Here is a 12,283-nt window from a genome sequence, read left to right on the forward strand (position 1 = left end):
AGAAACTCTCATTACCGACATGTTGGAAACCGGAAGTCTGAAGAGAGGGGACTGCTGTTGTGCACACATCTTGCATAATGTTACACTTTTATTAATCTCTTTATAAATATATTTGTGCATATATTCGTCAGAACAATGGTTTCCCAAATTGACCATTCTATCCTCTTGACTTTCATTTTGAAATGTTAACTTTTACTTCCGGTATACCTGTCTGCTTTGCTTACATTACATCTTAAGAAACACATATTTGTACTGCATTCCAAATAGAACATATTTTTAACATTTAACAACAACTAAGAAATGAATAATATGGTAATGATAAATCATAAGGTCCCTTGTGCATAAATAAAAAAATAGAAATGCATAACTGTGCGAGTCTGTTCTTTCTAACAAATCACTTATGTGATCCAGTTACAGGAAATTCCCAATGACCAACTTATTGTGAGATATTTGTTGTGATCCATGATAAAATCCTATCTCATCCCATCTGTTGTGTCTGAAAGAATACAGAATATGACAATAATTAGGCCTATATAGAACATTAACAAGGAGGAGAAGTATTTTCAATCTTTCTTTATTACAAGCATAATGACAATACAGTGCTTTGCCTTCGTTTGCTACAGACAGGCTGGCAAAAAGTGAACAGGTGAACTTTTAAAATCTTTATCCAAAAAAAAAAGTAAATTCTCAAAACCTGTTTAGTAATACAAACAGTGCTGTACTGAAGGTATGATATGAGGCGTGCTGCTCAGAGCACATAAGTCGACATTTCAGACATTTGCCAGGCTCAGGAGTGACGAGATGAGCACCTGCTGTCCTGCTGATGGACTTAGAAAAAGCAGTTTGACATTCTGATCAGCAGTAAAAGGCTGGTGCGATAAAACCCATTTGAGACAGAGGCTACAGACAGTCCGTTCCTAGTCAAGTTATTTGGTCACTTTTTTTTCTCACCCACTACATTCTTCTTAGAAAAATAACTTGTGAGGAAGAGTGAACACTTATAAACCCCAGTCCACAGATAAGACCTTTTTTCTTTTAGGGAGAAACTGATCTGTTGTAGAACAAAGTGCAGTGTGTAGACCTATAAGTAAATCTCTAATGAATCATATAACGTATATGTTGCTCTAATTTTGGTTACAAACTTGAACACACATTCTAACAGAGTTCAAATATAGTCTTCTCTCTGGGATACAAAAGTAACAAAATAAATATTCACAATGGACAAAACAAAAATGACAAGTAGAAGAGAAAAACTGAGCTGTGGAGGACTCAGATAAACTGTGTTTAAAGAATGACTCCAAAGAATTCCCCATTAAATAAAATAAAGTAATATAGACCTTATACTGTAGCAATATAGTGGTAGGATTGGTATGTGTGACATGTAGAAAACGTCTGAAACAGTATGGCAACAACACAGTGAGGTGGGACACTGCATAACAAGCACCAAGGCCCTTCTAATAATCTACTGAGGTCAGGACGTTGAGCCCCCCCAAGTTCAAACACTTGTAGAGGCTTGTGGGCTTTAAATGAAAACTGAGACAAATCCAGACCTCCAATCAAACTGATATATTATCTGTGCCCCAGTAAAAAAATACTGAACAATTGTTTTTTAAATCTATACATGTTGGCAGATGGTGATGTGTATGAAAATAAACTGTATAAACATACAAAAATGCTTCGTAATCTGACATTCAAGACTTCCCGAGTCCGTCACTTGCTGTGCAACACGACAGATATGCTTTGGACAAAGAGGACTTTAGAGGATGTTAGAAATGCAGAAAAGGGGTTCATCCATTATGAGCTACAATCGTCAGCTGGAGGACATGATGGATAAATCAGTTCGACATTCTAGTGATTTGATTGTGACATCGCCGATTCAAGTCTCCCTCCTACTCACAACAGTCTAATATAACACCCCATCTCACTATAATAATATATCAAAAGGTTTTTCTTTAAGTTACATCCATACATCAACAGTGAACGCCATCAATAATTTTAGAATACAGAAAAAATAGACTCATGGATAATGCAACACAGAGATAAAACCCTTATAAGGTGACAACATGACATTAGCATTCTTACAGTACATTTTTCTTAACAAATAACATGGCAGCAAACACACAAGCACAATGCAACATAGAGGAATAGACATCCATAAATAAAGTATTGGGCTGCTGTTGTTACCCTTAACGGCCACATGAGGGCAGGAGTGGGTACAGTGTGCTCATTCTTGGGAGAAAGAAAAGAATGTTGAGATATGGTTTATGATGAATGTTGTTTGGGACGAAGGAAGATAAAGGAAAAACAGAGAAGAAGAAGAGCAGATCAGCATGCAGCAGGGAGATCCGACATGCTACACTGGTAGATAAGAAAGTGGACACAATTGTGAGAGAAAAAGAAAAACAATAACGGACACACTGTACCAGACATGTATGCCCTCTATACCCTAACCCTAACCACTCACAAAACAAACTATAAATATAATCCACAAAAAATGTATGAATTAAGGCAGGGCGGCGAGAATACTGCACATCCCTCTTCAGATTTCCCCAGTTTCTCTCCCTTTAGCTGATGTGTGTGTTTGTGTGTGTGTGTGTGTGTGTGTGTGTGTGTGTGTGTGTGTGTGTGTGTGTGTGGGTAAGGCTTTGTAATACACCACTTATTTTTTGTTTTTTTAACACCTTTCTCCTTTGGCTCCTAGCCTGCTGCTGTGTGGCTACCTGTAAGGCAAAGGTGTGTCACGTACAAACATACGGTAACAGGCAAATATCATGCATACACTCGCGCACATGCACACTCACGCACACCTAAAGGGCTGAGCTTGACGGCTGCCCCTGACTTGGCCAGACTACTGTACATATGTTTTTTAAACAAACATTCACAAAGAAGCAAAAAGGACACAAAAGTGGAGGAACAGGCAAGAACTGAAAATAAGAACGAGGAATATAAAAAGGCCTGTTGACATGTTAAAACAGGACAGTTCCTAAGTGCATGAAACAATGCACCTCTGCACAAGTTCCCCTTTTGTTCTTAGACTTTTTCAAGTAAGATTTTGGGTAGGAACTTTGATACGACTTGGGGATGACACTGAATAAAAAAATAGTTAACAAAGTATGAAGATGAGGCGTCAGGGCTGTAATATATAAAGGGTTGTTCACTCAGGTGTAGCCCAGAAAATACACATGGTGAACTCAGCATGGAGGTTGACGTGTGTGTGAACATGTTTATGTTTTGCTCAATAAATCCTCGATCCTTGAGACACAGACCTTGGTCGCACATCCTGCTACGTTTCAGCCCATCAGATCCACACACACACAGTTTCAGAGCCTGGTTCACACGGAGGTCTCCGGCCCTGGAGCGTAGTAGGCGAATCCCGCCCCTGATAGACGGAGAATGTAGGGGCTGAGAGGGCGCAGGTCTGCCCCTCCACCCTCTGTCAAGTGCACCAGTAGTTTCTGGGGAAGGGGATCAGACCTGCGCAGCGACAGCACCTCTGCAGCGGCCAGGTGGAGGCGGGATGAGTCTGTGCTCGCGCCTTTGCAGGACCGACGAGAGGACAGTGGAGTCGACTCGGCCACGACAGCCACCGACAGCTTCTCATGATCCTGCAGAGAGATTGAGGACACGGTTAGTACAAGGTCATTCAAAACACATGAATAATTGGAAAAGGACATCAAAAGAAAGAATTGCTTCATGCAGATTATATCAGAGAAAATATGAGTAACATCAGATGTGAGACGGCTCAATGCCTTCTATCTAACAGCAGGCTTGCATTTAGAAATGTTAATGTCTTATTCATCCAGATACAACTGCAACTTCATTATTTTATTTTATTATTGTTTTAACTGTAGATTACTTTCTAGATACATGTCAAGGTATCTTTTAATAACTTGTTTTGTCACTCCAAATTATATGTATTTTAAGACTGAAAAAAACAGGAAATCTTCTTAAGTAAGAGGCTGAAAACTGCCTCAATTATTTTTCGTGTGCTCAATTAATCAATAAGTAGACTAATTGTTGCAGCTTAATATCCAGATGCTTAGTTAAAGAGTATTAATGACTCCCTGTTATGGACTCTTGAAACACATTTACTGAACAAACAGTAAAAAAAGAAAATGCATTAAGTGTAAAACTGGACAAAATTGACTGATCCATGATGAGAAACCCTCTGAAAATGTTCATTATGATTGGTAGTTTTGTTAGATTAAACATGCATATGAAATCAAGACAAAATTCAAATTTGCTATTCCATCTTTCGACACCAGATGTCATCAGTTTTCCTGCGACAAGAAAATACTTTTCAGATACAAGCTGCTTGGGCAACCTTAATTAGGTTAATAGTAATGACTTAAACATCACCTCAGTAACTACCTAAATACTAATCACATCTGTTTGAACCTCTAAAACCTGACAGTCACCTGAAACATCACAACTAAACCTCCTCTGACCAAGAACCTTCAGTATGAGCTTGAGCTTACTTTCTCATCACTTAAGCTACAGTCCAGGACCAAAGAGGAGTCACAACAGTCTCACACTTGTTGCGGTCCACACATGACAGGTGGCAATGGGTCTTTAAAGTAGCCTGGGACTAATAAAGGATCAAGCCAGGATCAAATTCTCATTTGGCTGCTACCCAGATCAAGTTCATTCCCATCCCACATGCAGTGAGCAGCACAGCACACTTTGCATCCAGCGCTGCAGAGTTAATTGGAGATTGAGATTCCTGAAAGTAAGCTTGACGGAGAGAAAATAATTCTCATGTTGATGCAGTTATACAGGCACCCCCCCCCCCCCCCCCCCCCCCCCCCCCCCCCCTTCCAACAGCCACAGTCGTACAGCAGGCCCCATGCAGAGCAGAGCAGCAGGAAGCATCACGGCAGCAGCATTAACACCCGGCTCCCTCTGTGTGCTGTTACCATGGTGACCCTAGCCCACCTAAAGGGGTGTACTGTAGGGTTTGCTGAGAGGGGTGCTGTGGCTGCGTGACATCATGGAGTCATAGGTCCTAGCAGCTTTAACTCCACTGTCTCCCTCACTGGTCCTATCAGGGCGGAGTGGGCTCCTCTCATCACTCCCCCCTCCACCAGCACAGACCTCCAGGGCCCCTGCTGTCCTAACCTTCTGTGGGTGACGTTAAAGCAGCGTTAATTTCATGGCTAACGGTGCTCCACAACATTTTCCATGACTAAGACGAGACAGCCACAATATCAAACTACTATATCGAAACATACTCTTCGAAAAAATACTTAAAGGTGGGGTAGGTAAGTTTGAGAAACCAGCTCGAGTGCGCTAGAATTTGAAAATACACAACCGGAAAAAATCTGCCACTTCCTTACAGAGCCCCTCCTCCAACACACACGAACGCGCACATGACCAATGAGGGCACGAGATAAGTTTGTGCACAGATGGAAGGCTGACAGGCAGGTAGGCCATCCAGTTATTTTAGCCGGGCCGGCTAAAATGATTGGTCGTGCTTTTTACAGTACTACGGCTTCCACAGATGACATTTTTTATGGATTTTTTGTCAAAGCACTTAAGATATTCATTGCTATCGGGATGTTAAGAGCATTCCATGGAATATAACAAAAAGTGTATCTCGAGCCGGTTTCTCAAACTTACCTACCCCACCTTTAAAGGTACATAAAACTATTAAAGTGACCACAATCATTCTTTTGTTGACCAGCAATACAATATTATAGACTGAAAATAATTCATATCAGGACTAAAGCAGCAGCACACAATGAGCAAAGTCAGAAAGACTCAAGTTTGAGTTAAAAGTAACAAGTGCTCAGGAGAAAGAAACCAGGTACAGTAATACTTTCGATTGGATGGATTGACTGAAATGTTCAATATAATCTGATTCCTCAAAAAAGACAAAATTCTCATTAGTTTTCATGTACTTAAAGTGTATGAAAATAAGAGGGTTAGGTTGCTTAAATATTGATTTAAAGGACAGTGTTTTTTAGTTATCTCATCCATGCAGCTAGAGAAAAAGATTGGTGTTGCTTTTAGTTTCATATTATCGATATGTAGCGGTTGGTTAGCTTAAACCGATAAACTGAAGCTACATTTACATTAGAGATGTGTCAGTGTATCCACACTAAATGTCAATCGACATTGATCAACAACAACACTTCTAAAGAAAGAAATTAAAACCTGTGAAATGATGTCAGCAGATCCAACAGTAAGTCTAACTTACTCTTAATGTCAAAATAATAATACAAAAACACAATAAGGTACCAATAAGAAAGACACAATAACATGGCAGGAAATCTAAATATCTTAAACACAAAATATAACACAAAAAGCTAACTTTATAATAATGTAAAATGTAACTTCATAAAGGTCAGGAGACATTCTAACCTTACAAACCAAACCCTCTGTATTTGATCAGCGCTAGGAGTTAGTGTGTTGAGACAGTGATCAGTGGTTTAAACTGGGACATGCCAGCATGCATACAGAGGGCTTAAAAGAGAGAGTCACCTCCTCTTCCTGCTCCTCTCTCGTCTCTCTGGGCCAATCAGAAACTCATTCTGCTGGAGGACTGAGAAAGCATGAAGATGGTGGACGGCTCCACGGTAAGGCACGGGCGAGAGGACTGCCGGGTGAGTGCAGAGGCACAGGCACACAGGAGCAGTGGGGGAAACAAGAGAGGAAACGTAATGAAGGGGGAGGAAAAAGAAGCAGGATGAGGCAGGTGAGTGAAAGGGAAAGGGAGAGGGGAGCGATGCAAGATGGTGTGATTTGTGGTCCATCAGGTTGCAGTGAGAAGGGGAGAAAAGAGAAGAAAAAGCACAGCAGGGAGAAATCTGTCAGAAATCTGTCAGACCTTTCATTCATTTCTCCACGAAGCTTTCTTTTGAAGGTGAGGCTAGGCCATGGGGAACAGGAAGTCATTCTAAATCACGCTGTTGCTCGAAGCTATTAGGGATCCTAATGGTCTTTCTGGATGATTAATTGAGTGTGAAAGATGTGCAGCTTACTCATACGGTCTCCTAAAGTCCAAATATTATGCATCAGCTAGCATAGGAGATTATTCTACCTACTATATCAGGTCATTTTCTACACTGTAATTACGCTAAAAGGCACACTTTAACGCTCCTAAAAATGTATTAATTGGTTAATGATTTTAGCAAAGCAGAAGCCTCTAAAAGGGAAACCTAACACGGGAACAATTTAAAGCTTCCCTTTCACTGTGGTGTTGGTGCAAAGATCTTACCTGTGCGCGTTCGATGGCTGTGGGACACAAGGCCCTGCAGAGGACTTTCTTTATGACATCTGGCAGCAGGCTGACCGTGATGAGCAGGATGATGCTGAGCCAGGCGGGGCCGCTGGACAGCATCTGCATGAACACGTAGTACATCCTCTGGTAGTTCAGGAAGGGCCTGCGCAGCAACAGGAAGGACACAAAAGGGTTTCAGAAATGTCCTAATAATTACAATTAAGATGACGTATGCTTGGAAAGAAAACCGAAGATTGTTATACCAAATGATTCCTCCCCACAGAAGAGAGAAAATAACGTAGAAAAGTAGCGACCCCCAGACGACAAAGTGATTGATCCAGGTCCAGTGGTGTGTGTCCAAGGCAAGCTGAAACAAACAGAATACACACATAATAAACACTCGGCACGTCAATGGAGTCAATAACTCTGCCTTCAGGGTTTACTGCTGTGCAAACTGGAGTCCATCATTGACGTAACATGTGTGCCGCAAGCTTTTTCTCGCATACGATGACGCACATATGTAATGGTGAATAACTCTATTAAATGGAGGGATTATGCAATTGAATGGAGTTTCTCTTTCCATAAAAATGTATTTCCTAGAAACCCACCTTGAGCGTTACGGTGAACACCAGCACAGTAAAGACCAGAGTCCCGAAGGTCCAGTTCCCAAACATCTGCGAGGGAAAAGTGGAAGAAGCTAGTTAGCGGCCACATCAATACCACATCCCAATCACCCTGCATCCATGGATTAGTGAACCGAATTATTGACAGTGCATATATGAGCACAAAGCAGTGAGAGGTGATGTTTCAGAAAGGGTACTCTTTTAGGCTTCTGTGCCAAAATACTGAGACTATTTTCACTTCACGTCTTTGCATCTAAATCTACCTGCTGAAATCCTAGAAAAGGTTTAAGCAGACATCCGGAGCGAGCAGATGGGATGAGCGTTGAGAGGGAGGAAATGAAAGGCGGGAGAGACAGATCAAGACGAAGAAAGCTGGGAATTGATATAATAACCACAGCTGTTTGTTGGTACCTATATTCGCTAGAAAACTCCTTCATTCATTAATCCATTTCTGAGAATTTCCGTTTGAAAGCTGCTTTATTATGGTTTGTTTGTCACCCGTAGACACAAATAGTACCGAATGAAAAGTGCAGCCAAGCCCTGGATGATTGAGCAGTGATTTCAATAAACCCCAAATCACAAATACATGGACATACAAACACACACAGATGCACAAACACAGAACAACAAACAGATGTAGGATCTTGATCTATAGCACATACTAGCATTACTCGATTTGCTATCACAAGGAAACACAAGGAAAACGTGGGGGAGCATCTAAAGCTGGCTACACACCAACCCGATTTTGGGAGTCAGAGGCCGTCAGAGGCAGTCGGGCATTCGCGGCGCCCTACTCAGGTTGGTGTGTCCCGCACCGTCGTCTCTTTACGGCACCTTTTCACACCTCCCGACGCCTCCCGACGCCGATTCAACATGTTGAATCGGCCGCGGGAGGTCAGAGAAAGTCGGCCCAAGCAATCACTCTGATTGTCTGTTCACACTACCGCTGCCTGCTGGTAAGGACAGTTATTGCCACTCGTCGACTGAAGTATTTGCGGTGTGTTCGTAGGCGATGCAGGCGACGTAGCTGACATAAAAGTCGGGACGCCTTCGGTACGCGTTCTTTGGTCTCAGGTGGGTGTGTAGCGGCCTTAAGGTTTCTACTATGTCAGTGGAGGTTGTTAAGATCGGGTACTGTGTAGGATTCAGGGCTTTACAGAGATTAGGGGAATAATGGAGCACTAGAAAACTACACATTCAAATGAAGGTGCATGGATGATGCGAAGGGATGAAATTGGATGAAACGGTCAAACTGAAAGCTTAAACAGTACGACAGGAACTAAAAAAGCGTGAAAGACAGAGAGAGCTGACAGGGAGGGGGACAGGCTTACCATCTGTGTGTTGGTGGTCATAAGCTGAGGAGGAAGAAGAACAGGTAGAAGAAGAAGAAGAGTAGAGAGAAGGAGCAAAATAAAGAGAGAGGAAGCAGAGAGAAGGAGGGGGGGGAGAAAAGAGAATCAACTTTCAACTTAAAAAACAGGACAATCGAAAAACAGTTGACATGATACAAATTAACAATACAGAGACAGATGCTATTGCGTAGTCGATATGAATGGAGATCCAATGTTGCTGACCTACAGATGGGCCTGGGACAGAAACCTTACTGTTACACATCCACAATAAACAAAAAACACGAGTCATCTTGCAACACTTAACTCCTCTGTCATGACAATCCAATGGAGATGGATGAAGCACTGACTTTGTGTCCATTATTCTCTTTTAATTTCCCTGGAACACCCCACAAAGGGCCAAAATAACTCATGACTGTGTGTTCTACTCTTTTCCATTAAATGATATATCTCAGTGCCTCTGTTGACATGGAGAGAGAGGCTCACCTGGCCGTTGCTAGTAAAGGTGGTGTTGTCAAACAGGAAGTAGGCACCAAAGAAGAAGATAACAGCGTCAAACAGACCCAGGCACGTCCAGTAGAGGAAGACGGGCCATCGGAGGAGCGAGTTCTTCGCTATGTCCCTAAAGAAAACACAGGCAGGAAAAAGAACGGATGAGCAAATGCAAAAAACCTCAGAAAAGTTACAGAAAAAGTATACATAGTGGGGTTTTTTTTATGCCGACCTGTACAACGAGGGGTCCCTCTTTAGCGTATCCATGGTGACGTGTTGCTCCACCAGGCTGTAGAGGAGGATGGGGAGCGAGGTGAAGCTGATGTTGTACAACGTCAAATACGCCGTGTCGTACAGAGGCTGCAGAGGAGGAAGACCATATAATCATTACAATAAAGACAGGAATACAGGCGGTATCAGACATCTGGAACTAAAGGAGGGTTTCAGAATACGCTTTTTTTAATTGTTGAGATTTAATCGATCTATCAGATCCTTTTATCAATGCCATTCTACATTGATTCCTGATACCTTTTATGTTTTGGGACCATTTACTTGTGGTCTTTGGTTGGTCTTAGGGGCTTTGTACTGTAGGTTGTAAGTGTTACTGTATGATAAATGCACTAACATCTACTCAATGTCTTATTAAACATAACTTTTTAAATACTAACTTTTTGATTTCTGGGCCCAAATGCTCACATTTTAGAAAGCTTATTCGGGAGCACATGTCTCGATTATGTCGGTTTGGTGAATAAACTGAACTGAGCTGATGAGAATGGAGTTTGTGGGCCGTAAAATCAAAAGAAAGAAGGGGAAAATATTCAGTAAAGCTGTCAGGGAACTGCAGAGTAGGGTGATAATTCTCTGTAGGTTTTTCAACAAGCGACACTAATTATTGCAGCTTTAAAAGTTCACATTTAAAAAGCATTAATTTCTGTGTGAAACTAGTTTAAATCATGACACTGACTGTAGCCCTAACTAAAGTACTTACCTGCTGGGAGAACCCGCAGAAGAACTGGTACAGGAACTGAGGGAAGATGAAGCATACATTCTGGAAAGATTTAAGAAGAGGGAAAAACAACAACACACAGAGAGAGTGATAAGCTTGTGACAAGTACACGTGAGGAGATTTAAAGAATCTAAAAATGCTAGTATCTACACATTTCTGTTTCTGCAGAGATTGTGTGCTATAAGCTGACTGAGTGGGCTGCAGAGAGCCGGCCTGCCAAAGAAAAAAATGAATCAGTTGGCAGGGCGCTGCTCGCTGTGAAGCCGCCCACGCGATCATCACAGCCGTGGATCCAGGAGAGAACGTCACACCGGGGATTCATGAATCCAGTAATCTGTCAAGAGTAGCTGCAAAATCTGGCTCTTTGTAACTCAGTGTCTCACTGGGAATTAGGATAAAGTGATTAAAGTGTGAGAGCCGGTGTGGAGCGCGTACCTTGTAGAAGAAGTACTGAACGAGCTCTGCAATCCGGATGTAGTAGTAGTGGCCGTGAACAAGCAGCATCTTCTTCAGGTGTTTGAACTTCGGGATGGCGTAGTCACTGTTCCTCGCCGCCTGTCGGCCTTCTTTACCCATGATGCCTTGAGGAAAAAAGGACATAGAATATGAGCAGGAATCTAACTTAGGCATGAGAAGGTGGTTTTATAAAAATAGAGACGAGATCCCAACTAACCGCCCAAAACCCGACTATAATATAGGTCAAAATAAACAAATATTTGATTGTTTTCAGTACACAAGCAGAACATCCAACAATATATCTATTGTATACATGTTTTATTAACTGAATTATGTTTAAGTATGTTTTACTGATTATAATTATTAAAGTTTTACTGTTCCAATGAAATGAGTAAAAACTAATCTTTAATGAGAAAAGATGCATAATGTTTGTGTGTGTCAAAAAACATAAATAGATCTTTATTAAATTTGCTTTACTCTCAGATATCAATATCAGTAGGATTTAGAAATCATCTTGCTCTCTAATAGAAGCAGCACTCCTTATAACAGTGTTAAAATGAGCTCACCGATGCCCACATGTGCTTCCAGGATCATGCTGACATCGTTGGCACCATCTCCAACAGCGAGGGTTATGGGATGCTCCTTGGAAGCTTTAATTAGCTTCACAATCTGCGGGAAAAAACTTCAGTCATTACCACTGTTTTTCATTTAGGTGATATTTGTATACTGAAGTGCAGCGCTCTCACCTGGGCTTTCTGCAGCGGCGCCATGCGGCAGCAGAGCACGGCGCTACAGTTGCGAGAGATCTCCAGAAAGATCTCTTTGTAGTTTCCACAGCCGGCGCCCTCCTGGTTCGCCTTCAGGATTGCAGACAGCGTGGCCCCGTCGATGATCAGACCGAAGTCCAGGCAGTCCATTGACAACCTGGGAGAGAATATCACAGGCGGATCAACAGGGAGCTTTTCACACAACACATCATAGATCCATCTGCAGATATTCCCCTATTTTGTCCAGGTGTTAAAGGAAAGGAAATATCATTTGTGATTATGTGATAAGTGTATGCACATCATTACAGTTCAAATTGATATAAACACTGATATGATTTGGTATTAGATCAAACATGTTAATTCATTTC

The 12,283-nt window shown here is 41.8% G+C and overlaps 1 protein-coding gene across 1 annotated transcript in view; it reads right to left on the reverse strand.

Moving 5' to 3' along the window:
- Positions 1-2,493: 2,493 nt before the first annotated feature.
- Positions 2,494-12,283, reverse strand: part of LOC117481242 (probable phospholipid-transporting ATPase IH) — a 36,278-nt gene continuing 26,488 nt past the window's right edge. Inside the window, exons 20-29 of the mRNA XM_034128868.1 lie at positions 11,895-12,072; positions 11,715-11,817; positions 11,128-11,273; positions 10,675-10,734; positions 9,919-10,046; positions 9,681-9,816; positions 7,831-7,896; positions 7,486-7,589; positions 7,220-7,385; positions 2,494-3,605 (exon numbers count right to left, since the gene is read on the reverse strand). Of these exons, the coding sequence (XP_033984759.1) occupies positions 3,333-3,605; positions 7,220-7,385; positions 7,486-7,589; positions 7,831-7,896; positions 9,681-9,816; positions 9,919-10,046; positions 10,675-10,734; positions 11,128-11,273; positions 11,715-11,817; positions 11,895-12,072 (1,360 nt within the window). The 3' untranslated portion in view covers positions 2,494-3,332. The remainder of the gene's footprint in view (positions 3,606-7,219; positions 7,386-7,485; positions 7,590-7,830; positions 7,897-9,680; positions 9,817-9,918; positions 10,047-10,674; positions 10,735-11,127; positions 11,274-11,714; positions 11,818-11,894; positions 12,073-12,283) is intronic.

Source organism: Trematomus bernacchii, unplaced genomic scaffold (genome assembly GCF_902827165.1).
Source record: "Trematomus bernacchii unplaced genomic scaffold, fTreBer1.1, whole genome shotgun sequence".
Classification (NCBI taxonomy): Eukaryota; Metazoa; Chordata; class Actinopteri; order Perciformes; family Nototheniidae; genus Trematomus; species Trematomus bernacchii.